The 27,367-nt window shown below is 42.8% G+C and overlaps 1 protein-coding gene across 1 annotated transcript; it reads right to left on the bottom strand.

Moving 5' to 3' along the window:
* Window positions 1-2,338: 2,338 nt before the first annotated feature.
* LOC109902922 (5-hydroxytryptamine receptor 1F) lies at window positions 2,339-27,046 on the bottom strand. The gene is made up of 4 exons (XM_020499615.2): window positions 26,823-27,046; window positions 3,985-4,171; window positions 3,617-3,892; window positions 2,339-3,430 (listed from the first exon to the last, which is right to left on the bottom strand). The coding sequence occupies exons 3-4, from the start codon at window positions 3,889-3,891 to the stop codon at window positions 2,563-2,565; spliced, it is 1,143 nt and encodes a 380-aa protein (XP_020355204.1). The 5' UTR covers window position 3,892; window positions 3,985-4,171; window positions 26,823-27,046; the 3' UTR covers window positions 2,339-2,562.
* Window positions 27,047-27,367: the final 321 nt, after the last annotated feature.

Genomic DNA, 27,367 nt, shown 5'->3' on the forward strand with positions numbered 1-27,367 from the left:
TGGCAGCGATTACAGCTGGGAGTCTTTCTGGGTCTCTTAAGAGCTTTCCACTCCTGGATTGTACAATATTTGCATTCTTCTTTTTTCAATTCTTCACGCTCTCTCAAGTTGGATGTTAGTCATTGGTAGACAGCCATTTTTAAGTCTTGCCATAGATTTTCAAGCAGATTTAAGTCAAAACTGTAACTAGGCCACTCAGGAACATTCAATGTTGTCTTGGTAAGCAACTTCAGGACATCCAGTGCCTTCAGAAGTATTCACACCCCTGACTTTATCCACATTTTGTTGTTTTACAGCCTGCATTTAGAATTGGTTAATATTAGATTTTGTGTGCATGGCCTGTACACAATACTGTCAAAGTTTAATTATGTTTTTAGAAATGTTTACAATTTTAATTTTTTTTAAAGCTTAACTGTCTTGAGTCAAAAAGTATATAACCTCTTTATTATGACAAGCCAAAATAAGTTCAGGAGAAAAAAATATACTTAACAAGACCCACAATAAGTTGCATGGACTCACTCTGTGTACAATAAAGTGTTTATCGTGATTTTTGAATGACTACCTCATCTCTGTGCCCCACACATACAATTATCTATAATGTCCCTCAGTTGAGCAGTGAATTTCAAACACAGATTCAACCACAAAGAAAAGGGTAGTTTTCCAATGTCTTGCAAAGAAGACTACCTATTGGTAGTTGTGTAAAAAAGCAGACATCGAATATCCCTTTGAGAATTGTGAAGTTACATAATTACACTTTGGATGGTGTCACGGATCCCTCCGGAATTTATTACGCACACCTGTCCCCTATTCCCACTGATTAGTACTTGTATAAGTGTGCCCTTTGGTTTCCATTGGGCTGTCCATTATCGGTACAATGTCCGTTGGTGCGTGTGAGTACCTGTGCTGTGTGTTTAGGCTTTCGTGCCATTGTGGATTGCGCAGATGATTACAGGTCTCATCCCGTGTGTTAATCATTGTGCGCGTGTTATTTATTCAAGTTACTCTTCGCTTTTGTTTTGGGTTTCTACCCTGTTTTTTGTTACGTGTTTGTTTGGTCTTCGTTCCCGTGCCTTTACACAGCACGCCGTAATATGGGCTTAATAAAAAATCTATATTACGCATTCCTGTGCCTGTCTCCCGAATCTCTTCATACCAACGTGACAGTATCAATACACTCAGTCACAACAAAGATACAGGCACCCTCCAAACTCCAATGCCAGAGGAAACTGCTCAGGGATTTCACCTTGAGGCTCAGGGATTTCACCTTGAGGCAAATGGTTACTTTAAAAAAAGTTTGAGTTTATTGGTTTTATTGGAGAAAACTGAGGATGGATCAACAACATAGTTACTCCACAATACTAACCTAATGGACAGAGTGAGGCACTAAAGGAAAACGGCAAAAAATGTGAATACAAAGAGTTATGTTTGGGGCAAATCCAACACATCACTGAGTACCACTCCTTATATTTTCAAGCATGGTGGTGCCTGCATTTTGTTATGGGTATGTTTGTCATCAGCAAGAATATAGTTTTTTTTAGGATGAAAAGAAAATGAAATAGAGCCAAGTACAGGCAAAATACTAGAGAAAAACCTGGTTGAGTCTGCTTTCCAAGAGATACTAGGAGACAAATTCAGCTTTCAGCAGGACAATAACCTAAAACACAAGGCCAAATATACACTGAAGTTGCTTACCAAGATGCCATTGAATGTTCCTGGAGTGGCCTAGTTATAGTTTTGACTTAAATCGACTTGAAAATATATGAATAGACTTGAAAATGACTGTCTAGCAATGATCAACAACCAACTTGACAGAGCTTGAATACTTTTTTTAAGAACGTGCAAATATTGTACAATCCAGGTGTGCAAAATTCTTAGAGACTTACCCAGAAAGAGTCACTGTAATTGCTGCCAAAGTTGATTCTAACATGTATTGACTCAGGGGGTTGATACTTAGTTTGTCATTATCTTTTTTTTTGTGTAGATGTGTGAGAAAAAATGTAAGTAAAATGTAAACCATTTTGAGTTCAGGCTGTAACACAACTAAATGTGAAATAAGTCAAAGGGTATGAATACTTTGAGGACACTGTAAAGTTCATTTATTTTCCACATTTTTTGCACTTTTACTTTAGTGACTTGTTGCAAACAGGATGCATGTTTTGAAATATATATATTAGCAACCAGGAAATGGCGGAGTGATTTCTGAATATTGTACCTTAAAGTCAGCATTGACCTCGTGGTTTTCTTCCTCTCCGGCAACTGAGTTAGGAAGGACGCCTGTATTTGTAGTGACTTGGTGTATTGATACACCATCCAAACTGTAATTAATAACTTCACCATGCTCAAATGGATATTCAATGTTGTTTTCTACCCATAGGTGCCCTTCTTTGCGAGACATTGGAAAACCTCCCTGTTCTTTGTGGTTGAATCTGTGTTTGATATTCACTGTTCGACTTAGGGACCCTACAGATAATTGTATGTGTGAGGTACCTTTGTCTAAATGGGACTCCACCCTGCCTAAATAAAGGTTAAATAAAATACAAATGTGTGTCCTCTCTGCCCGTGTCAGAGGCGAAGCCTACACCTGACCAGTCTCTGGAAGGCCTTCTTAAAGTCTTCGTTGAAGATAGTGTAGATGAGAGGGTTGATAAGGGAGTTGAGGTACCCCAGCCAGGTGAGGAAGTCAGCCAGCTCTATGGAGGTGTTGCATGAGCCACACGTGTTGACGATCACCTCCTTCAGGAAGAAAGGCATCCAGCAGACCACGAAGGCCCCCAGTATCAGTCCTAACGTAGATGCAGCGCGCCGCTCCCTGGTCCCTGAGATACGCTGCCGTCTCAACCCACATTCACGCTCCCGCCTCGACTCGCTCTGGGGACTTTTTACGGCGATGCGCACGCGGTCGCCCTCCGTGGAGGGGTCTGAGTAGGACTTTTCCGGGGGGTTCAGGGTGTCTGGGCTCTGGGGGTCTCCTTCAGTGGGGCAGGGGGGGGGGGTGGTTCCGTTGACCATGGAGGAGTGCTGGCTGGCTCTGCTGGCCCCCCTGCGGAGGTACAGAGTCTGAGCTGCTCTGTAGATCTTATAGTAGAGGATGAGGATGAGGAGCAGGGGAATATAGAAGGCCCCCAGGGTGGAGTAGAGGGTAAAGGCGATGTGGTGGTGCGTTATCAGACACTGGTCCTCCTCTGGCCCCCCACCATGGTTCCTCCACAGCAGAGGGGGAAGGGATATGAGGACGGACAGGAACCAGACGACGGCGACAGTGATGCCAGCTCGGAGGCCGGTGCGTTTGCGTGAGTACTCCACGGCGTCAGTGATGGCCCAGTAGCGGTCCAGAGCGATGGCTGCCAGGTGGAGGATGGAACAAGTGCAGCAGGTGATGTCAACACTCAGCCAAACATTACAGACAGCCTCGCCCATCACCCAGCTTTCCCTGACAATTCAGACAGAATATTGATAGTGATTATGTTTGTGACTGCACTTTATTATTATTTTGACCACAAACTGTATACTTTGATAATATGTCTTTTAAGCCTATATGGGCATCTGAAAAGCTGTAAGACACTTTATGCTGCAAGACAAATCAAACAATTGTGCAATAATGAATCTTTGTAGCTACCTCTGTATGTAGAGGATGCTGAAGGGCATGACCAAGATGGCCACCAGCAGGTCCGTCACCGCCAGAGAGCAGATCAGGTAGTTGGCCGGATGATGTAACTTTCTGGTTACGATGATGGCTGTGATCACTAGGGAGTTGATAACCATTGTCATGACAGCGAGCAGGGACAGGGTGAGGGTGAGGATGATTTTACTTGGTGGGGTTATAGAACCCCCATCCCCCTCCTCACCCCCACCCAGGGAGAAGACTCCCTCTGTACAGTTAGACAAGTCCATCCTAGAGAGGAGAGGAGACAAGAGAAAGATAAGGTTCTGCACCAAGGCTAGCAGTATAGATGAACGATGCGTAAGAGTTTAAAAGGTACTCACACTCAAACCATGTAGGACTTCAGATAGACCAGGCAGATGATTAATGAAGCGTAATCCTCCATAGCTGTATAAGCTGTGTGTACCTTTGTGATGTGTGTTTATTGGTGTGCCCTCTCCAGCAGTAACCTGTGTCAGTAGCTTCTTTCTGGTATCTCTGGACAACTCAACCAATATTTCACACAGACACCTGGAAAAAGAAAGGGAGGAAAGGAGGGGGAGAGAGAAAGAGAGAGAGAAAGTCAGTGGAAAAATAATCACCAATGAGAGTCCAGCCGCTGATTTCATAACACCCACCCATCCATCCATCCACCCACACACACACACACACACACACACACAACCTGATGTGATCTCTGATCAAAGCCGTGACCATCATCACATGCACGCACACAAACACACACAAGGTGCAATCACGGATCAAAGGCGGTACAATCTGCACAAAAGCAGACGCTCATCGGTGTGTGTATACTTGTATCTCTGTACTCTAGTTACCACTTATTTTGAGTTGATCAGTTAAGAATTGAACGGGAATTCAGCAATGACACTCATGTTAATTTCCTTGTTCCATATGATGTTCTGTGCTTTATTGTCCATTTACATGGAAATTCATTTTGTGAAGCCAGCATACAAATACACAAAAAACAATACATTCAATATGGAAAATACTGGAAACATAATAATTAATGCACATTTACACTGAGTGTACAAAACATTAGGAACACCTTCCTAATATTGAGTTGCACCCCGTTTTGCCCTCAGAACAGCCTTAATTCGACGGGGCATGGACTCTACAAGGTGTTGAAAGCATTCCGCAGGGATGCTGGCCCATGTTGACTCCAATGCTTCCCACAGTTATGTCAAATTGGGTGGATGTTGTTTGGGTGGTGGACCATTCTTCATAAACACTGAAAACTGTTGAGCGTGAAAAACCCACCAGTGTTGCAGTTCTTGACACACTCAAACCGGTGTGCCTGGTACCTACTACCATACCCTTTTCAAAGGCACTTCAATATTTTGTCTTGTCCATTCACCATCTGATGTCTCAATTGTCTCAAGACTTTAAAATCCTTTACTTGTCTCCTCCACTTCATCTACACTGATTGAAGTGGATTTAACAGGTAATATCAGTAAGGGATCATATCTTTCACTTGGATACACATGGTCAGTCTGTTATGGAAAGAGCAGGTGTTCCTAATGATTTGTACACTAAGTGTAATTATCCAGTCTCTGCGGCCTACTGTCTGACCATGTACTGAGCCTACATCTGTTTGATGCTGTATATTTCTACAGTGAGCTGTGAGAAGTTGTCATAGAACAGTTGTCATAGCAACTCTGACTTTTTGTGAAGGACGGACTGAAGAAAAGCACAACTCAAGTCAGATAAACTCACACATCATTAAATGCATGCACATGCACGCAAGCACGCACACAAACAGCTGTATAGACCTCTCTCCTGTCTGTCAGCATATCAGCTGTCTGTGAATCTGCTCCTCCAGAGTTGACTGAATATATAGAATACTTCTACTCATTTAAAGTCAAGGAACAGCATGCACTGTAATCTAGTAGTGCACTGTATTTACGTATGAAGTGTTTCTCACCAGAGTGGTTCATTTAAACCTGCCAGCTTCAGTCTGTCAGTGTGTGTGTGTGTGTGTGTGTTTGTTGATTGACAGTCTTCGGTGAGGCAATCTTCCAGCAGCAGCAAAGGGAGAACCTGCGCCTCCTGCTGCATTCAAGTCTTTCACTTACAGTAATCATACAGTGGATCACTGCTCAGTCAGAGAGCGATACATGTTTGTGGATGATGTTTACAAAGCAGGAAATTGTAGGGACCGATACCTGGTGCTGTGTAATTGGAATGTACCCATTTAAACGTCAATCTGTGGATTAAAGCGCTATGACTGGTAGAGTCACTGACATGTCCCTATGGAGATGCAAAACTGAGTGGGACTATTTTAACAGACTGCAGATTGAACTGGGATTTAAACAGACCTGTTTCAGCCAAGGCTTGGAGAATGCACCAGTTCCCCCCCCCCCCCCCCTGGAATAGCCATAAAGCATCTATCCATCTGTCTGTCTGAGGATGAAATCTTCTTATGTAAGGGACAAACAGGCAACAAGAGACAATTGAGTCGGGTGCAAATATTAGAGGTTTTATTTTCTCAAACTTGACGTTGATTACAAAGTAAGTTCAACTGTTCTACCACCTCAAACATAGATACATATTTAACTGAAGTCTACACAGTAGAACAGGCACCACTCCACAGGTTAACTCAGGCCATAAGGTAAGCACACAGAATATAAAAGGGAATGGCAGGTAGGCTTTAAAGATACATATAAATGATCAAGCATCTATTCCAATTTCTTGTTGGATAAACATGATTTGAAGCATTAATATGATCATTAACATGATTAGTCATGCTGAGACCAAGGTCTTTTTACAGATGAGCCCTGTATAGACATCAATATACAAATCAATATTCAATAAAAGGTGTCTGTTTGATATTTGAAATGAAGACTGTGACCCAACTATGTTGGGTTATTATTTGATTGGACATTAAATGTTTGGTGCAAATTAAAGTGCAAAGGATATTTAGCTGTGCTACGTGGCCATCACTATAGCTGCCTCTTCTTATTAGTTTATCAAAAAAGTGGAAACTAAGTGCATTCAGCAGCTTTCATATGACCCTGAAGAAACTCATCATGCTGATTACCTTGTACGATACGATATACCTTATTGTCCGTTTACATGGAAATTCATTTTGTGAAGACAGCATACAAATACACAAAAAAAAACAGTACACTATAATACATTCAATATGGAAAACACCAGAAAGATAATAATTACTTCACACATAATTATCCAGTCTCTGCGGTCTACTGTCTGACCATGTACTGAGCCTACATCTGTTCTATGCTGTATAGTTGTATATTTCTACAGTCAGCTGTGAGAAACCATTTCAGGGTGCGATAGGTGTGATGCCATTACAGTACATTCCTTCTCCCATTCTGCAGGAAGGAATAAGGACAGTTGTCATAGAAACTCTGACATTCTATTTGTGAAGGATGGATAGAAGAAAAACACAACTCAAGTCAGATAAACTCACATATCATTAAGTACACACAAACACAGTGAAACATTGCTAAAACGGTGGATCGTCCCGAAACCTGCCGAGGGGAGGACAGCTCATAATAATGCCTGGAATGGATTAAATTAAATGGTATCAAACACATGGTTTCCATTCCATTTATTCCTTTCCAGCCATGAGCCTGTCCTCCCCAATTAAGGTGCCACCAACCTCTTATGACAGTATTATAGTAATACACTATTTATTACGTACAGTACCAGTTAAAAGTTTGGACACACCTACTCATTCAAGGGTTTTTCTAAATGTTTTACTATTTCCTACATTGTAGAATAATAGTGAAGATATCAAAACCATGAAATAACACATATGGAATCATGTAGTAAGCAAAAAAAAAAGTGTTAAATCAAAATATATTTTAGATTTTAGATTCTTCAAAGTAGCCACCCTTTGCCTTGATGACAGCATTGCACACCAACTTCATGAGGAATGCTTTTCCAACAGTCTTGAAGGAGTACCCACGTATGCTGAGCACATGTTGGCTGCTTTTCCTTCGCTCTGCGGTCCAACTCATCCCAAACCATCTCAATTGGGTTGAGGTCAGGTGATTGTAGAGGCAAGGTCATCTGATGCAGCACTCCATCACTCTCTTTCTTGGTCAAATAGCCCTTACACAGCCTGGAGGTGTGTTGGGTCATTGTCCTGTCGAAAAACAAATGATTACGCCATCCTATCTGGTTTGCGTTTCGCTGCAGAATGCTGTGGTAGCCAGGCTGGATAAGTGTGCCTTTTTCTAAATAAATCACAGTGTCACCAGCAAAGCACCCCCACACCATCACACCTCCTCCATGCTTCACAGTGGGAGCCACACATGCGGAGATCATCTGTTCACCTACTCTGTGTCTCACAAAGACACAGTGGTTGTAACCAAACATCTCAAATTTGGACTCATCAGACCAAAGGACAGATTTTCACAGTTCTAATGTCCATTGCTCGTATTTCTTGTCCCAAGCAAGTATGTTCTTCTTTTTGGTGTCCTTTTAGTAGTGGTTTCTTTGCAGCTACCCAAGAGGAAATGCCGGTGAAAAAGAGGCAGGAGAGCTGGTTTCCTGGTGAAACTAAGGTGAAGGGAAAACCGGCCACCCCTTACCTCCAGTCTATTGGCCAACACTGAGTCACTCTGAACAGTTGATATTGAAATGTGTCTGTTACTTTAACTCTATGAAGCACTTATTTGGGCTGAGGTGCAGTTAACTCTAATGAACTTCTCCTCTGCAGCAGAGGTAACTCTGGGTCTTCTATTCCTGTAGTGGTCCACATGAGAGACAGTTTCATCAAAGCACTTGATGTTTTTTGCGACTGCACTTGAAGAAACTTTCAAAGTTCTTACATTTCCGGATTGACTGACCTTCATGTTTTAAAGTAATGATGGACTGTCGTTTCCCTTTGCTTATTTGAGCTATTTTTGCCTTAATATGGACTTGGTCTTTTACCAGATAGGGCTATCTTCTGTATACCCACCCCTACCTTGTCAAAACACAACTGATTTGCTCAAACGCATTAAGAAAGAAAGAAATTCCACAAATAAACTTTTAACAAGGCACACCTGTTAATTGAAATGCATTCCAGGTGACTAACTCATGAGGCTGGTTCAGAGAATGCCAAGAGTAGGCAAAGCTGTCATCAAGGTAAAGGGTGGCTACTTTGAAGAATATCAAATATATTTTGATAACACTTTTTTGGTTACTACATGATTCCATATGTGTAATTTCATAGTTTTGATGTCTTCACTATTATTCTACAATGTAGAAATTAGTGAAAATAAAGAAAAACCCTTGAATGAGTAGGTGTGTCCAAACTTTTAACTGGTACTGTATGTTGTGTTTCTCACCAGAGTGGTAAATTTAAACTCTTCGGCAGTCTGTCAGTGTGTGTGTGTGTGTGTGTGTGTGTGTGTGTGTGTGTGATGTTGATTGACAGTCTTTAGTGAGCCAATCTTCCAGCAGCAGCAAAGGGATAACCTATGCCTCCTGCTGCCTTCAAGTCTTTCACTTACAACAATCATGAAGTGGAGCACTGCTCAGTCAGAGAGAGTGACACAATTCTGCATGAGGTTCAAAAGCAGGAAATTATAGGGCTGATACCTGATGCAATATGGTGGCGTACTATATGGCTTTGCTATTTTGTGATTATTTTGCCATTTATCTTTTTTGCATTAAATGTATTCACTATCTTTTCTTATGATCAACAAAATCTTTTGAACCTTAGATCAGCAGTTACTAATCTCAATTCCAGCCTCAACTCATCTACCCTGGGCTTTTTGTGTACCTCCAATCCAATCTTCGGCTACCCAAGAGGAAATGCCGGTGAAAAAGAGGCAGGAGAGCTGGTTTCCTGGTGAAACTAAGGTGAAGGGAAAACCGGCCACCCCTTACCTCCATTCTATTGGCCAACACTGAGTCACTTGATAATAAGATTGATTTGCTATCAATGGGACTCTCGTGACCGTAACATTCTCTGTTTTTCTGAAACATGGCTTTCGGACAAGATAACCCCCATGGCTATCCAACTTGATGGATTCTCCATTCTCCATTCTCATTCAGGAAAATCCAGATGGGTAGGGGTATGTCTCGTCATCAACAACAGATGGTGAATAGACTCTAGCTCAGTAGAAGTCTCAGCCTATTGTTCACCCATCTTGGAATACCTGATGGTCAAATGCCAACTCTTCTACCTCCTGAGAGAGTTTATCGGTTACCGTGACTGCTGTGTAAATTCCACTTCAGGACAACAGCAACAACATTTAGTTGGCATTTAACAAACTGTACGAGGCTATAAACAAGCAGGAAACCATGCACCTGGACGCTGCTTTTCTTTTTCCTGGCGATTTTAAACATGTGCATAACTAAGACATTTGATGCCCAACTTCTATCAACATGTCTCCTTTGCCACTAGGGGTGATAAAGTCCTAGACCAGTGTTACTCAACCCACAAGTAAGCATACAAAGCCCTCCCTCGTTCCCTCTTCGGCAAATCAGATCATGACTCTATACTCCTGCTGTCACACACTGATCTGTTTCACCTGTCCTTGTGATTGTCTCCACCCCCCCCCCCCAGTGTGTTTTTCCCGTGCGCCTGCTTTTTCTTATCTCCCTTTTGCTAGTCCTCCCGGTTTTGAACCTTGCCTGACCTGACTTTGAACCCACCTACCGGACCTTTCTGCCTGCCATGACCTCGAGCCTGCCTGCCACTCTGTACCTCCTGGACTCGGAGCTGGTTTTGATCTTTTGCCTGTCCACGACCATTCTCTTGCCTACCCCTTGGATTATAACAAATATCAGAGACTCAAACCATCTGCCTCCTGTGTCTGCATCTGAGTCTCGCCTTGTACCCTTATACCTGCTTCCTGTTCACAAACAAAAGCACCAGAAGTACCTGTGATACGCTCCGTAGAGGAATAGTCCTCTGAATCAGAGGCTATGTTGCAGGACTGCTTTGCTAGCACTGACTGGAATATGTTTCGGGACTCTGTCGACGAGCTAACCACCTCTGTCTCTGGCTTCATCAGGAAACAAAAGGACAATATAGGAACAAGGTGGAATCCTATTACCCTGGATCCAATGCTCAATGCATGAAGCAGGGGCTACAGTCCATTATGGATTACAAAGGTAGACCTAGCCATGATCTGCCCAACGATGCCTCTCTACCAGATGAACTCAATGCATTTTGTGCACGCTTCAACAAAAGCAACACTGAGCCGTGCAGAGGACTGGATGATCTTGTTCTCTGAGGCTGACGTGAGTAGGTTTTTAAAAACATGCATTTCAAAAACGTATAATTAAACAAATTGGTAACAGACTTTCAGCACCATTATAGGGAAGGACATTCAACAAGCACAGCACTTACACAAATGATTGGCTGAGAGAAATTGATGATAAAAATATTGCTGGTGAAGCTTTTGACATTATCGTTATGTGTTGTGTTATGGCTTTACACCCTTTGCTATATTGTGGATAAAGAGAGTTACCCGTCTATCAGAACAGAGGGTGTTCTTTAATGGAAGCCTCTCCAACATAATCCAGGTAGAATCAGGAATTCCACAGGGCAGTTGTCTAGGCCCCTTACATTTTAACGAGTAAAGCCAGTGTGTCTATGTATGTGGATGACTCAAACCTATACATGTCAACTACTACAGCGACTGAAATGACAGCAACACTTAACAAAGAGCTGCAGTTGATTCCAGAATGGGTGGCAAGGAATAAGTTAGTCCTAAATATTTCAAACTAAAAGCATTGTATTTGGGACAAATAATTCACTAAACCACAACTAAATCTTGTAATGAATCATGTGTAAATTGAGCAAGTTGAGGTGACTAAACTGCTTGCAGTAACCCTGGAATGTAAACTGTCATGGTCAAAACATATTGATACAACAGTAGCTAGGATGGGGAGAAATCTGTCCATAATTAAGCGCTGCTCTCCCTTAACACTACCAACAAGGCAGGTCCTACAGGCCCTAGTTTTGTCGCACGTGGACTACTGTTTAGGCGTGTGGTCAGGTGCCACAAAGAGGGACTTAAGGGCAGCACGGCTGGCCCTTAAAAGTACACGGGGAGCGAACATTAATGACATGCATGTCAATCTCTCATTGCTAAAATAGGAAGAGATTGACTTCATCACTACTTGTTTTTGTAAGAAGTGTTGACAAGCTGAATACACTGAGCTGTCTGTTTTAAACTACTAGCACACAGCTTGGACACCCATGCATACCCCACAAGAATGTCACCAGAGGTCTCTGCACAATTCCCAAGTCCAAAACAGACTATGGGATGCACACAGTACTACATAGAGCCATGACTACATGGAACTCTATTCCACATCAGATAATGAATGCAAGCAGCAGAATTAGATAAAACATTGTAAAAATACACCTTATGGAACAGCGGGGACTGTGAAGAGACACACACACAATAAGGTACATACACACGCATACGCACACAAGCGATAGCACACGCACTCTACACACTTACATTGTAATATTGTTGGTATGGTGTGGTGGTATTGTACATTTTGTACTGTAGATATGTAGTGATGTAATAATGTTATACGATGTACTGTTTATATGTAATGTAAGTGTCTTCATGTGTTTGGACCTCAGGAAGGGTAGCTGCTGCCTTGGCAACAGCTAATGGGGATCCCTAACAAATAGTGCACTCCAAGCTCGTCACTAAGCTCAGGTCCCTGGGACTGAACACCTCCCTCTGCAACTGGATCCTGGATTTCCTGATGGACTGACCCCAGGTGGTGAGAGTAGGCAACACCACTACTACCATGCTGAATCTCAACACGCCGTGTGCTTAGCGCCCTCCTGTACTCACTGTTTACCCACGACTGTGTGGCCACACCCCCATCCACATTGATGGGGCTGCAGTGTAGAGGGTCAACAGCTTCAAGTTCCTTGGTGTTCACATCACTGAGGACTTGACATGGTCCTCTTACACCAGAACAAGCATGGCAACACTTCTTTTCCTTCAGGAGGTTGAAACGATTTGGCATGGCCTTTCAAATCCTTAGGAATGTTTACAGCTGCACCATTGAGAGCATGATATTATCACCGTCTAGTATGGCAACTGCACCGCCCATGAACGGAAGGCCATACAGAGGGTGTTATGGACGGGCCAACGCATTACTGGGGGTGATTTCCCAGCCATCCAGAATGTACATGATAGACGGTGTCTGAGAAAGGTCAGAAAACTTGCCAAAGACTCCAGCCACCCGAGACATGGCCTATTCTTCATGCTCCCGTCCGGCAGACAGTACAGGTGCATCAAGGCTTAGACCAACAGACTCCTAGACCGCTTTTATTCCCTGGCCATAAGACTGTTAAATGGAGAACAACTACTGCTCTCCTTCTCCCACAGACTACCCACACTGCCTATATGTATGCACATCCACAGGTTTCTACCCACTCAGACACAACCATGCTGCTGCTAAAATGATTTGATTACTCCATTACGCTTCTGTCCATTGATTACTGATTGCAATTAACATTAGTATATATCCTGCTACTGATCACTATTACTTCTATATTAGTATATTATTTCTATATTCCTGCTACAAGTCACTTTTTTACATGTATATCCTACTACCAGTCACTTATGTATAAACCCACCTCAACCACTCAAGTACCCTTGCACTGGCACTGATCTGTATATACTTGCATTCTCATTTCTTTATCATAGTTCTTGTGCTTAAAAAATATATTTTCTATTATTATCACTGCATTGTTGGGAAAGAGCTCTCAAGGTAAAAATGTCACTCCACTGTTTTACACCTTTTGTATCCTGTGCACGTGGCAAATAAACTTTGAAACCTGATGCTGTGTAATTGGAATACACCCATTTAAACATCACAGTGCCATCTGTTTTGTCACCAAAGCTCCATATACTACCCACCACCTAGACCTGTATGCTCTCGTTGGCTGGCCCTCACTACATCCGTTGCCAAACCCACTGGCTCCAGGTCATCTATAAGTCTTTGATAGGTAGCCCTGCCTTATTTCAGCTCACTGATCACCATAGCAACACCCACCCGTAGCACGCGCTCCAGCAGGTATATTGCACTGGTCATCCCCAAAGCCAACACTTCCTTTGGCCGCCTTTCCTTCCAGTTCTCTGCTGCCAATGACTGGAACGAATTGCAAAAATCTCTAAAGCTGGAGTCTTATATCTCGCTCTCTACCTTTAAGCATCAGCTGTCAGAGCAGCTTACCGATCACTGTACCTGTAGACGGGTAATCTGTAAATAGCACACCCGACTGCCTCATCCCCATATTATTACTTACCCTCTTTGCTGTGTGCAATAATAGTGTTAAACATTTTTTTAAATGACTACCTCCTCTCTGTATCCCACACATACAATTATCTATCTCCCTCAGTCGAGCAGTGAATTTCAAACACAGATTCAACCAGAAAGGCCAGGGAGGTTTTCCAATGCCCCTCCAAGAAGGGCTTCTACTGGTAGAAAAAAGCAGACATTGACTATCCCTTTGAGCATGGTGAAGTATGAATTACATTTTAGATGCTGTATCAATACATCCAGTCACTACAAAGATACAGGCGTCCTTCCTAACTCAGTTGCCGGAGAGGAAGGAAACCGCTCAGGGTTTTCACCATGATGCCAATGGTGACTTTAAAACGGTTAAATAGTTTAATGACTGTGATGAGACAACTGAAGATGGATCAACAACATTGTAGTTACTCCACAATACCACCCTAAATGCAGAGTGAAAAGGAGGAAGCCTGTACAGAATAAAAATATTCCAAAACATGCATCCTTTTAACAACAAGGCAGTAAAGTAAAACTGCAAAAAGATGTGGCAAAGAGGTTAAATTTATGTCCTGAATAAAAAGCTTTATGTTTGGGGAAAATCCAACAACACATCACCGAGTACCACTCTTCATATTTTAAAGCATGGTGGTGGATTTATCCTGTTATGGGTATGCTTATAATCGGCAAAGACTAGGGAGCTTTTAAGATGAAAAGAAAAAGAATAGCGCTAAGCGCAGGCAAAATCCTAGAGGGTAACCTGGTCCAATCTGCTTTCTGACAGACACTGGGTGTCATACCCTGATCTGTTTCACCGGTCTTTGCACTTGTCTCCACCCCCCTCCAGGTGTCACCCATCTGCCCCATTATTCACTGTGTATTTATACCTGTGATCTGTTTGTTTGTTGCCAGTTCGTCTTGTCAAGCCTACCAGCGTTTTTCCTGTACTCCTGTTCTCTCTAATCCCCATTTTCTAGTTCTCCCAGTTTTGACCATTCTGCCTGCCCTGACCCTGCCTGCCGTTCTGCATCTTTCGGACTATGTTCTGGATTACTGACCTCTGCCTGCCCTTGACCTGCAGTTTGCCTGCCCCCTGTTTTTGTAATAAACTTTTGTTATTTCGAACTGTCTGCATCTGGGTCTTATCCTGAGGTCTGATAGTATGAACTGGCCATGACTGACCCAGCAGACACGGACCAGTTCCGCAACAACATCTCCTCAGAAGGAGCCACAATTAAGAGACATGAGGAGTTACTTTTGGGTCTTCTGGACGGATTCCAGACATTAGCAGAACGCTATGACTGTGCCTTGAATACAGTGCTGGATAATCTGTGAGGCAGCCGACAGTAGCCTCCCAGTCCCCCAGCAACACCGCAGTCAGCAGTGCGTCTCTCCAGGCCACCCCGGCTTCCCGAGAACCCTGCTTACCTCCTCTGGAACACTTCGTTGGAGGGTTAGGATCCTGTGGGGCGTTTCTCTGCCAGAGTTCCCTCATTTTCGAGCTGCAGCCTGACGCTAATGTCCGGGAGGGCTCTCGCCTGGGCGACAGCGGTGTGGGAACAACAATCTGCCGTGTGTTTCAGCCTGGAGGTCTTCGTGGCTGAGGTGAAAAAGGTTTGACTCTCTGTTGTCCGGGAGATAGTCTGCCTGGACGATACTCCAGCTTTGCCAAGACTCCTGCAGTGTGGCGGAATATTCCATTGATTTCCTCACTTTGGCTGCTGATAGTGCCTGGATTACGAATCCCTGTTCAACACATTCCTTCATGGATTATAGGAGGAACTCGGATGTGGCAGGGCTTGAAAAATATTACATACAAAGGGAAACCCAGCAACACTGAAGCATGCATGAGAACACCAGCTGTTCCAGATGACTTTGTGATCATGCTCTCCATAGCTGATGTGAGCTAGACCTTTAAACAGGTCAACATTCACAAAGCCGCAGGGCCAGACGGATTACCAGGAAGTGTACTCAAAGTATGCGCGGACCAACTGTCTTCACTTCACAAGTGTCTTCACTGACATTTTTAAACCTCACCCTGACTGAGTCTGTAAAACCTACATGTTTCAAAAAGACCACCATAGTCCCTGTGCCCAAGAAAGTGAAGGTAACCTGCCTAAATGATTACTGCCCCGTAGCACTTACGTCGGTAGCCATGAAAGGCTGGTCATGGCTCACATCAATGCAATCATGCCAGAACCCTAGACCCACTCCAATTCGCATACCGCCCCAATAAATCCAGAGATGACGCAATCTCAATCGCACTCCACACTGCCCTTTCCTACACCTCCCTCTACAACTTGATCCTGGACTTACTGACGGTGGTAAGGGTAGGCAACAAAACATCTGCCACGCTGATCCTCAACACTGGGGCCCCTCAGGTGTGCGTGCTTAGTCCTCTCCTGTACTCCCTGTTCACCCACGACTGCGTGGCCAAACATGACTCCAACACCATCACGTCACAACACAGTGGTAGGCCTGATCACCAACGAGGCAGGCTATAGGGAGGAGGTTAGAGACCAGGGTCGAGAGTATCAAGTTCCATGGTGTCCACATCACCAACAAAATATCATGGTCCAAACACACCAAGACAGTTGTGAAGAGGGCACGGCAATATCTTTACCCCCTCAGGAAATTCTACAGCTGCACCATCGAGAGCACCTGACCGGTTACATCACCACCTGGTATGGCAACTGCTCGACATCTGACTGTAAGGTGTTACAGAGGGTAGTGCATACGGCCCAGTACATCACTGGGGCCAAGCCTGGAGAAATGTAACCGCTCTCAAATTCACAGACAGAGCTATGGATGCAAAGACTGACCATCCAATATATACCAAATGTTTTTTTAACCATGTTTCAAGGCTATACAGTGTTGTATAAATCTACTTTGGTTTACAAACATTGGAGTAAAACAAGCTTTTATTTTGGGTTATGGTGGGATATGACAATTGAACTAAGTTTATTGCCATTTCTAAGTTATATTCTTCAAGAATCAATGGATAGATATATATATATATATCAGTAATTTATAAGTCCAAAAATGGATGTAGCAACTGCAGAATGCTGCTTTAGGGGGAAAAGGCCCTGGAAGAGATCAGTATTCACACCACGTTGCTCTCTGCCACAGGACCCAGGGAGTCATTTAGACCAAAACATTTTAACAGTCACTTAATAGTGAGACCATAGAGGTGCCTTTGGGCTGGCTGGGTGTGTGCTTCACTAAAAACTCAAGAGTAGGATGCCAGGAGAGAGGAGGGGGACAATGCTAAGGTGCTCAAACATTTCAATTTGACTGCAAGATCTTCCTCCAGCAGTCTTTATTTGTTTGAGGACGTAACCTGTCGAGGTATGAAACCTTTTCTGTTCGCTCTTACTCGCCTGACAAAAGAAGAATCCCTTCACTGTTTCATCCTGCTTCCAGGCTTTTAGACTAATCATCAGTGTCTCTAAATAAGACGTCTGCTGTCTGTCTGGGATAACTGGAACAGAGGAGGTTTGTGGGTAATATCATTAATTGCAGGATCAAAGCTATACACAAACGAGGCAGGAAACACCTCTCTCTCTTTCGGGTGTATCAAAGAACCTGCTGACCCTTCATGGCATTGATCAACAACGGCTCCCTAATCATGCTGTTTAGTCATGGTTCTCTCTCTCTATTTCTCTCTTGTCTGTCCCTCTCTGACAGACAACAGGGTTTGACTGAGACACTGACTTTTAAAAACTCAATATCCTCACTGCCTCTAGGTTTGAGGTTTGCTCTTCTGTACGCTTTAGTCTTAACTATTAAAATATTCCTGCCATTGCCTGAATCTATGATGGATGAATAGTACAAAGTCTGTTTCAGATTCCCCTCCCTCACTTTCTTCCTTTTCCCCTCCCTTTATCCTGCTTCCTCAGTTACAACAGCGACTACATATGAACTGTTCTCGTCACCAAAGGCAGGGAGGAGATGAAGTCAAGTCACAGTTTGTCAAAACAACATGGTGTCAATCTGTCCTATTCAGTTGGGATGGAAACCTGGTTCCCCAGAGTCTCACCTTCCCCAGAGCTCTCCTCTCAAAAGGGAAGACAAGTCTGGGATGTGGGCTGAGGAGCTGTGGAGAGAGAGTCAACGGGAGGATGGTTCTGAAGCAAAGATTTGCCACACTTTCACCAAGGATTTTCACAGAGAATGAAAACACACACATGCCCAAGAAATAAGTGCTCTTCCCACCACCCCAGATTCACTCTTCTCTCCCTCAGTGTTTGTTTTTTTGACAGGCTGAGTGCTGAGGTATCAGTGCATGACTGTCTGCCTGACTTTAATGAGAAAACAGTAGTCAGATAATGTCTGACTCTGAACTGTGCAGCTGCTTAACACTAACAGTACTCCCAACATATCTAATTGGTGGCTTGCTAAACCATATTTTCAGAATACACTGTAGAATGCATGGTAAAAATAAACTTAAGTGTTTTACAGAATTAATGCTACAGATTGAAGTGCATTATGGGTAAATGCAGAAAAATGCTTTTATTAACTGTAATTGGAAGCCTCTTGTAACATACTGTATTTCTTTACAGTAATAGCTGATGACTACTGAGACTACGCATGTCAGGTGAGACGCATGAAGCTGGTAGGGGTCTACTGTCGTGCCTCGGCTTACCTTTGTGCACTCAGGGAGTTAACTGCTTCGTCTTCTTTTCCTTATCCTGGGTGACCTAAATTATGATTGGGAAATGCAGGCTTCAGACAATCTAAAAGACATGTGTAATGATCTAAACCTAACCCAGCTGATAACTTAGCCTACACGGCCCAACCCTAAAGATCCTTCAAAGTCAACTCTGATCTTATTTGAATGAACACACCAGAGTTCTACTGGTGTCTTCGCCCAAGACATTAGTGACCCTTTCCCAGTTGTTTGTGTTAGAGATGTGGGAGTACAAAAATCAAAGCCTTGTGTAATCACCTAGAGGAACTTTAAAAGTTTAACTGGACAGGCTTTTTAAAATGTTTTATTTCAGTGACATTGATTGCATCTCAGCTATCCCTGAACCTGATTTAGCTTTGTGCCTTTTTGCAGATGTCTTCAATACTATCGTGGATAATCATGCTTCCTTAAAACAAAATAAGGGTGAAAAGGTAGATTAAATGCCTGGTACACTCCAGAATTGTCAGAAGTCATTCATCAAAGAGATGATGCTTGGGTCAAGTCCAAAACACAGGCTTAAGCCCAGACTGGCAAGCTTTTAAGCAACTGAAGAATCACTGTGTAAGACAAATCAGAAAGGCTATATCTGATTACTATATAACCGCTCTGCGAACCCGGCAACATTTTTGAAAACTATCAAATTGTAATGAACTTGAAGGGAGACAGAGAGCTGGTTTCAAGCGCAGGGCGCAGCAGGTGTTTATTGCAAAGGACCACAGGAGGAAGCAGGTAGCTGGGTCCAGAGGCAGGCAGAAGGTCATACACAAGGGGTCCAAAAGGGCAACAGTACAGGCAGGGAAAAGGCTACTAACGTAGTCAGGGAGATCACGCAATAGGTAGATAACAGGAAATCCAATAGGCTAAAGAGCTGAAATAAATAGTGTGTGATCATGACATACAGGTGTGTGAACAGGGGATTAGAATTCAGGTGATTGGGATCTGGAGAGTGAGCTGCGTTTAGGGGATCTAGGTGGTGTTTGAGAGTGTGGGCTGGAAAGTGAGCTGCGTTCGGGGGATCTACGTGTTTGAGGGTGTGAGTTGGAAGCAGACGTTACACAAATCCCTGAAGGGTTCTACATCCTCCTATCTGCCACACCAAATTAATTCAGATACTGGCCTCATTACGAGAAAAAAAATGCCATCATTGATGCATTTAATCACCTTTTTTTTTTTTTTCACTGGGCTCTCTCTTTGAAATAACTTCTAAGCCTATTCACAATGATATTAGGCTAGATGCTGACAGGGGAAACTTGCTGAATTATCAGAAATTATAGTCAAAGCTTTTCTTTTAGGCTATTGACAGAAAAATAAAGTCCTGTATGCTTTGTTAGCAATAGACAACAAGAAATCCACAGGGGCCAACCAATTTGTTCCCGGTCTGCTTAAGTGTGCAGTGCCCATCATTGTTGGCTCAATAACCCACCGTATTTAACATTATCATGAAATATTCAAAAAAGTATGGAAATCAGCTAATGGGCTGTCACTCCATAAGGGCGAGGATTTTAATAAATATCGATCCATTTCAGGGCTTCCTTGTCAAGCAAGGATTTTAAATGTTACATTTTACATTGTTAAATGTACAATTTTGCTCTTTTTTTAATCAGAGAAATGTATTTTGAATGTAAACCAATGAGTGTTTAGGCCTGGGCATAGTACTATTACAGCAATCACTTTAGTTGTTAATGATCTTGTCAATGCTTTAGACGCTAAAATGAAATGTGATGCTTTGTTTGTGGACCTGTCAAAAGCTTTTGAAACTGTTGATCATGATATTTTATTGAATAAGTTGTCCTCGATAGGCCTGAGCTCTGACACCTGTTCATGGTTTCATGATCATCTTAGTGACAGAACTCAGGCCATTTGTGATTGATGGGGTTAAGTCTGAATTTCTTGAAGTACATAAAGGTGTACCACAGGAGTCAATTTTGGGACCAGTTCTCTTCACCATTTATATAAACACCATTGGTCAAGCTGTTAAACTGTAAACTTCATCTATATGCGAATGATAGCATCCCTAATACTATTGCCCCGACTGTTGATCTGGCTGTGTAAAAACTACAGTCAGATTTTATAGCCATGCAGGAATCCCTTTCTGATTTTAAAACTTGTGCTTAATATAGGCAAAACGAAATACATGTTATTTTCAAACTCTTGTAAGAATGTTTCAGATTAACTACATGTTCACTTATTAGGTGGTTCTCCAATCAAATGTGTTCCCACATAAAATACTTAGGTATTTTGATTGATATGGATTTTGACATTAAAAACATATAACGGAGCTGGTTAAGAAGCTAAGTTAAATTAGCTTTTTCTACAGAAACAGGATTGTGCCTTTCTCGAAGCAGAAGGAAGCAGATTATTCAGTCAAACTTTTTATTTGTTCTTGATTATGGTGATATTATTCATCAAAGTGCAGCTGCTCCTACTCTTAAACCTTTGGATGCCATCTACCATAGTGCAGTTTTGGTACTCATTACTGTATCAAAAGGTTGGCTGGACTTCGCTAAAGACTCGTAGATCTCTACATTACTCCCTTTTTGTTTACAAGGCCCTACGTCATCAACATCAAAGTTAGATAAACTTCCCGTCTTAAGTATAGACACCTGACTAGCCTAACCCATTCACAGGAATAGCTACCTCTAGAGGTTCCTAGGGTGTACTCCGAGCTAGGTAAATCTGCTTTTAGTTTTAATGCGGTATATTGCTGAAACAAAATTCTAAATACATTTAAGATTGATGTTCTGGTGCTGTTCTGGTGCTGTTCTGGTGCTGTTCTGGTGCTGTTCGGGCAATTTCAAATATTGATAAAGAAACTTTGGTTTAACAGTACATTACCGTAAAGAAGTGCTTTCTTTACAGCAATGTACTGTTAAACAAAAGTGTATTTGGTATTTACAGTAACATACTGTACCTTTTCTTACAGTAACTGGCTGCCAGTAAGTTACCGCAAAAACAAGTTACGTTTTTTACTATGTAATTTAATTCCACCACACAGAATACAGTATAGCCTAGTGGTTAGAGTGTTGGGCCAGTAAACCGAAAGGTTGCTGGATTGAATTCCTGAGCTGACTATGTGAAAATCTGTTCCCCGGGCGGCGTGGATGTCGATTAAGGAAGCTCCCGCACCCCTCTGATTCAGAGGGTTAAATGCGGAAGACACATTTTAGTTGTACAACTGACTTTTTAAGAGCCAAAAACATTGGCCATTAGTAGGTGCATGGTATTGTTGTTTCTGTCTAACATATTTTGAGGCATGCCTTGTAAGCAGCTACATTTGTTGCACCCGTGAGTGAGAGTTTAACTGATATGTGATAGTAGTGCTCCAACAATTAAATGTGTAAAGGGGACAGATTGGAGTGGCAGCAAGACTGACGGACTGTATGAAGACATATGACTGTATGAAGACATATTTTGGGGATTATTTTTTTGATTGGCTGCTTGATCGCTTTTGTTTTTGTTTAATTGGATGACTATTTGGTTTGCCTAATTTTAATTGATTGATTACTTATTGTTTGAATTGTTTATTATTTGGAATGTTTAATTATGGATAGAATTTTTAATTGTTGACCATTTTCAACTGTAATGATTTTAGAAAAAAACAAATGAATTGACCTTTAAAATGGTTGAGTACTTGCCATTACCTTGGTCTGTTTGGCACAGTAGTCACTGTATACAGTGCATTCGGAAAGTATTCAGACCTCTTCATTTTTTTACATTTTGTTGTTACAGCCTTATTAAAACATTTATTCAATTGTCTTTTCCCTCAAACTACACACAATACCCCATAATGACAAAGCAAAAACAGGTTTTAGAAGTTTTTGCTAATTTCTATATTAAATTTTTATTTTTATATAAGTATTCAGACCCTATACTCTGTACTTTGTTAAAGCACCTTTGGCAGCAATTACAGCCTCAAGTCTTCTTGGGTATGAAGCTACAATCTTAGCACACCTGTATTTGGAGAGTTTCTCCCATTCTTCACTGCAGATCCTCTCAAGCTCTGTCAGGTTGGATTGGGATTGTCGCTGCTGTCACGCCTTGGTCATAGTATTTTGTGTTTTCGTTATATATTTGGTCAGGACAGGGTGTGACATGGGTTTATTTTGTTGTGTTTCGTATTGGGGTTTTGTAGGCATTGGGATTGCGGCTGAGTAGGGGTGTAGCATAGGTTTGGCTGCCTGAGGCGGGTTCTCAATCAGAGTCAGGCGATTCTCGTTGTCTCTGATTGGGATATTTAGGTAGCCGGGGTTTCACTGTGTATTTTGTGGGTGATTGTTCCTGTCTTTGTGTTTGTACCAGTAGGGCTGTTTTTTGTAAGTTGGTGTTTCTTTATTATTGAATGAACATGGATTGCAATAGCCACGCTGCATTTTGGTCCGATCCTTGCACCCACTAATGGCCAATGTTTTTGGCTCTTAAAAAGTCAGTTGTACAACTAAAATGTGTCTTCCGCATTTAACCCTCTGAATCAGAGGGGTGCGGGGGCTTCCTTAATCGACATCCACGCCGCCCGGGGAACAGATTTTCACATAGTCAGCTCAGGATAGAAGAAAGCCGTTACAGCTGCTCAGATCTCTCCAGAGATATTAGATCGGGTTCAAGTACAGGCTCTGGCTGGGCCACTGAAGGACATTGAGACTTGTCCCAAAGCCACTCCCACGTTGTCTTGGCTGTGTGCTTAGGGTTGTTGTCCTGTTGGAAGGTGAACTTTCGCCCCAGTCTGAGGCCCTGAGCGCTCTGGAAATAGGGTTTTCATCAAGGATCTCTCTGTACATTGCTCCGTTCATCTTTCCCTCAATCCTGACCAGTCTCCCAGTCCCTGCCGCTGAAAAACATCCCCACAGCATTATACTGCCACCACCATGCTTCACAGTAGGGATGGTGCCTGGTTTCCTCCAGACGTGACACCTGACATCCAGGCCAAACAGTTGAGTCTTTGTTTCATTAAACCAGAGAATTTTGTTTCTCATGGTCAGAGTTCTTAAGGTGCCTTTTGGCAAACTCAAAGTGGGCTGTCATGTGCCTTTTACTGGGGAGTGGCTTCCGTTTGGCCACTCTATGATAAAGGCCTTATTGGTGGAGTGCTGCAGAGATGGTTGTCCTTCTGGAAGGTTCTTCCATCTCCACAGAGGAACTCTGGAGCTCTGTCAGAGTGACAGTCGGGTTCTTGGTCACCTCCCTGACCAAGGCTCTTCTCAATTTGCTCAGTTTGGCTGGGTGCCAGCTCTAGGAAGAGTCGTGGTGGTTCCAAACTTCTATTTAAGAATGATTGAGGCTACTGTGTTCTTGTGGACCTCCAATGCTGCAGACATTTTTTTGGTATCCTTCCCCAGATCTGTCCCTTGACACAATCCTGTATTGGAGCTCTACAGACAATTCCTTTGACCTCATGGCCTGGTTTTTGCTCTGACATGCAAATCATGTCCAATCAATTGAATTTACCACAGGTGGATGCAAATCAAGTTGTATAAACATCTGAAGGATGATCAATGGAAACAGGATGCACCTAGGCTCAATTCTGAGTCTCATAGAAAAGGGTCTGAATACTTATGTAAATAAGGTATCTATTTATATATTTAATAAATGTGCAAAAATTTCTATCAACCTGTTTCGGCTTTGTCATTATGGGATATTATGCGTAAATAGATATTTTTATTTAATCCATTTTAGAATAAGGCCATAACGTAACAAAATGTGGAGAGTCAAGGGGTCTGAATACTTTCCGAAGGCACTGTAATTACACTATATATATACACAAATACATGTGGACAACCCTTCAAATGAGTTGATTCTGTAATTTCAGCTACATCAGTTGCTGACAGGTATATAAAATCGAGCACACAGCCATGCAATCTCTATTGACAAACATTGGCCTCACCGAACACCTCAGTAACTTTCAACGTGGCACCATCATATGATGCCACCTTTCAAACAAGTCAGTTCATCAAATTTTTGCCCTGCTAGAGGTGTCCTGGTCAACTGTAAGTGCCGTTATTGTGAAGTGCAAAAGTCTATGCGCAACAACGGCTCAGCTGCGAAGTGGTAGGCCACACAAGCTCACAGAATGAGACCGCCGAGGGCTGAAGCGCGTAAAAACGGTCTGTCCTCGGTTGCAACACTCACTACTCAGTTCTAAACTGCCTCTGGAAGCAACATCAGCACAAGAACTGTTCGTTGGGAGATTTATGAAATGGGTTTCAATGGCCGAGCAGCTGCACACAAGCCTAAGGTCACCATGCGCAATCCCACGTCGGCTGGAGTGGTGTAAAGCTCCCCGCCATTGGACTCTCGAACAGTGGAAACGCATTCTCTGGAGTGATGAATCACGTTTCACCATTTGGCAGTCCGAAGGACAAATCTGGGTTTTTACTTTAGTTTATTTAGTAAATATTTTATTAACTCTATTTCTTGAACTGCATTGTTGGTTAAGGGCTCGTAAAAAAGTTTCACAGTAAGGTCTACCTACACCTGTTGTATTCGGCAAATTTGATTTGATTATTAGTCAAGGACTGAAATACATGCTGTACATTTAAAATGTCACACACAGCCTACATATCAGTATGTACACACAATATCTAGGTCTAATACATAATACAGTGCACATTACAATATATATATAAAATGGCTGTGTGTCTTCACAGTCCCCTTTGTGCAGTAAGGGGTTCTTTTATGTGTATTTTAAATCTGGTTTTATTGCTAGCTTGAGTTACCTGGGTTGGCAGAGTTCCATGTAGTCATGCCGATATTTAATACTGTGCGCTTCCCAGTCTCTGGATCTAGGGACTGTGAAGAGACCTCTGGTTGCATGTCTTGTGTTGTACTGATGAGTGTCTGAACTGTGTGCCAACGGCTTGAGCAGACAGTTCCATACCTTCATCACATCAATACCTCGCACAAAGACCAATAATTATGCAGTCAATCTCTCCTCAACTTTGAGCCAGGAGAGACTGACATGAATGTGACTGACACTCCCTCCATATATGTCTAGGAGTGATATGTGCTGCTTTGTTTAGGACCAACTGCAATTTACTTATGTCCTTCTTTGCCGCACATGACCACACAGCTGGGCAGTAGTCCAGGTGCAACTACACATGACCACACAGCTGGGCAGTAGGCCAAGTGCAACTACACATGACCACACAGCTGGGCAGTAGTCCAGGTGCAACTACACATGACCACACAGCTGGGCAGTAGGCCAGGTGCAACTACACATGACCACACAGCTGGGCCGTAGTCCAGGTGCAACAAAACTAGGGCCTTTAGGACCTGTCTGGTCAACTGAGGTGTCAAGAAGGCAGAGCAACACCCTATCATGGACAGACCTCTTCCCATTTTTGCAACCATTGAGTCTATATGTATAATGCTGTATTGTTTAATGCTGTATTGTTTAATGCTGTATTGTATAATGCAGTACTGTTTTTCTTACTGTAAATGTTTTTACAGCATCCCTGCTGTCAAGTAAAATCACATTATTTAGCTGGCAACTCTGCTGCCAGTACAATGCTGTACATTTACAGGGGAATGTTTTACAGTGTAGCTTCCCCAACACTGGGTTTGGTGTACTTCCCTAGCACTACACAGCGGATTCAAATAACCAACTCATCATCAAGCAAAATCTGCACCCAGGTGGGGCCCCAGGACTGGGTTTGGGGAAACCCTGCTTTACAGGACTGCTCTGAATGCTGCTCTCATTAGAGAATGGGTCAAATAAGTCATTACAACAGAAACACACAGCCAGGCTATAAGAATGGGAGGATAGTGGATGAAGGGAAGATGAGAGGGGGTTGAAGCTTTCCTCTCCCTGCTAGTTAACCAGTGACAATCTAAATAGCCGCCTGCACAGGAACTCTATATAAATCACTATAGAACAGATGCAGATGTCCTATCTTCATTAAATGCACAATGAACAGGACCATGAGACAAGACCAGGGACGATCATTTTCAGGGGAAACTGTCGTCAGCAGGTTACTATCTTGGGTTCATTTAAATAATAAAGTCTCAATTTCAAGACAATTCGAGTCATTTCAGTAGGCTAAAACATAATGCTGTGAATGTAAGGAGAATGGAAGGAAATGGTTCCAAGACCACCTGCAGCAGCAAGCCATTCATTTGGATTCCCGCACATTCAATGTATTTGTTCCGTTGCAAAAATTCACACCTCACGGAAAGTGAAATTATTTATAATTTACAATATTATAACGACCGACGGTGAATAAACTCGCAGCATTTCCTCACCTGTGTTCTCAACCACGATAAAGCTGTCGAGTTGTGGGTTTGTTTTCTGAATGGTGTCCTCCCGCTCATGTACCGGTGTTTCGTTCCCTGGTCGAGGTTTGGGTGTTTGAGCGGGGCGGAGGAGGTGATATATATCATATAGATCTACTCTACACCGCGACCGACCCTCTTTGGTTACTGACGCCTTCACGCCATCCACGAATGCGCAATTGGGAGCCCGCACGCGCACGGGTGGTCCTCCAACATTTAATATCGTGCACCAGCAGCGCTCAATAGCCAGGGAATTGACATAGCAAAAAGTGTGAGAATAAAAATTAATGCCTATGTAAAAATTCTAAGAAAAGTGATCAAAGTTCATTCGAGTTGCAAATTCGTTAATTCTCCTGCCCCCACAAAAAAAAACGTAATATGAAAAAGTTGCTTTTCAGCCTGGGCCTAATATTCTAAGAGTTGATTCGGGGTGGGCTGGGCCGGATTTATGATTTGCTCAACATTGTAACCTACGTTTGAGACCAACGGGTGGCGGTGGCTGTGTGAGAAGCGTG

Source organism: Oncorhynchus kisutch, linkage group LG2 (genome assembly GCF_002021735.2).
Source record: "Oncorhynchus kisutch isolate 150728-3 linkage group LG2, Okis_V2, whole genome shotgun sequence".
NCBI lineage: Eukaryota > Metazoa > Chordata > Actinopteri > Salmoniformes > Salmonidae > Oncorhynchus > Oncorhynchus kisutch.

Bases quoted from the DNA above. Each gene is read 5' to 3' on its own strand.
- LOC109902922 (XM_020499615.2), bottom strand. From the start codon at position 3,891: ATGGACTTGTCTAACTGTACAGAGGGAGTCTTCTCCCTGGGTGGGGGT. The intron at 3,431-3,616 runs GTAGCTACAAAG...CTGAATTGTCAG, and splicing joins AGCATCCTCTACATACAGAG to GGAAAGCTGGGTGATGGGCG.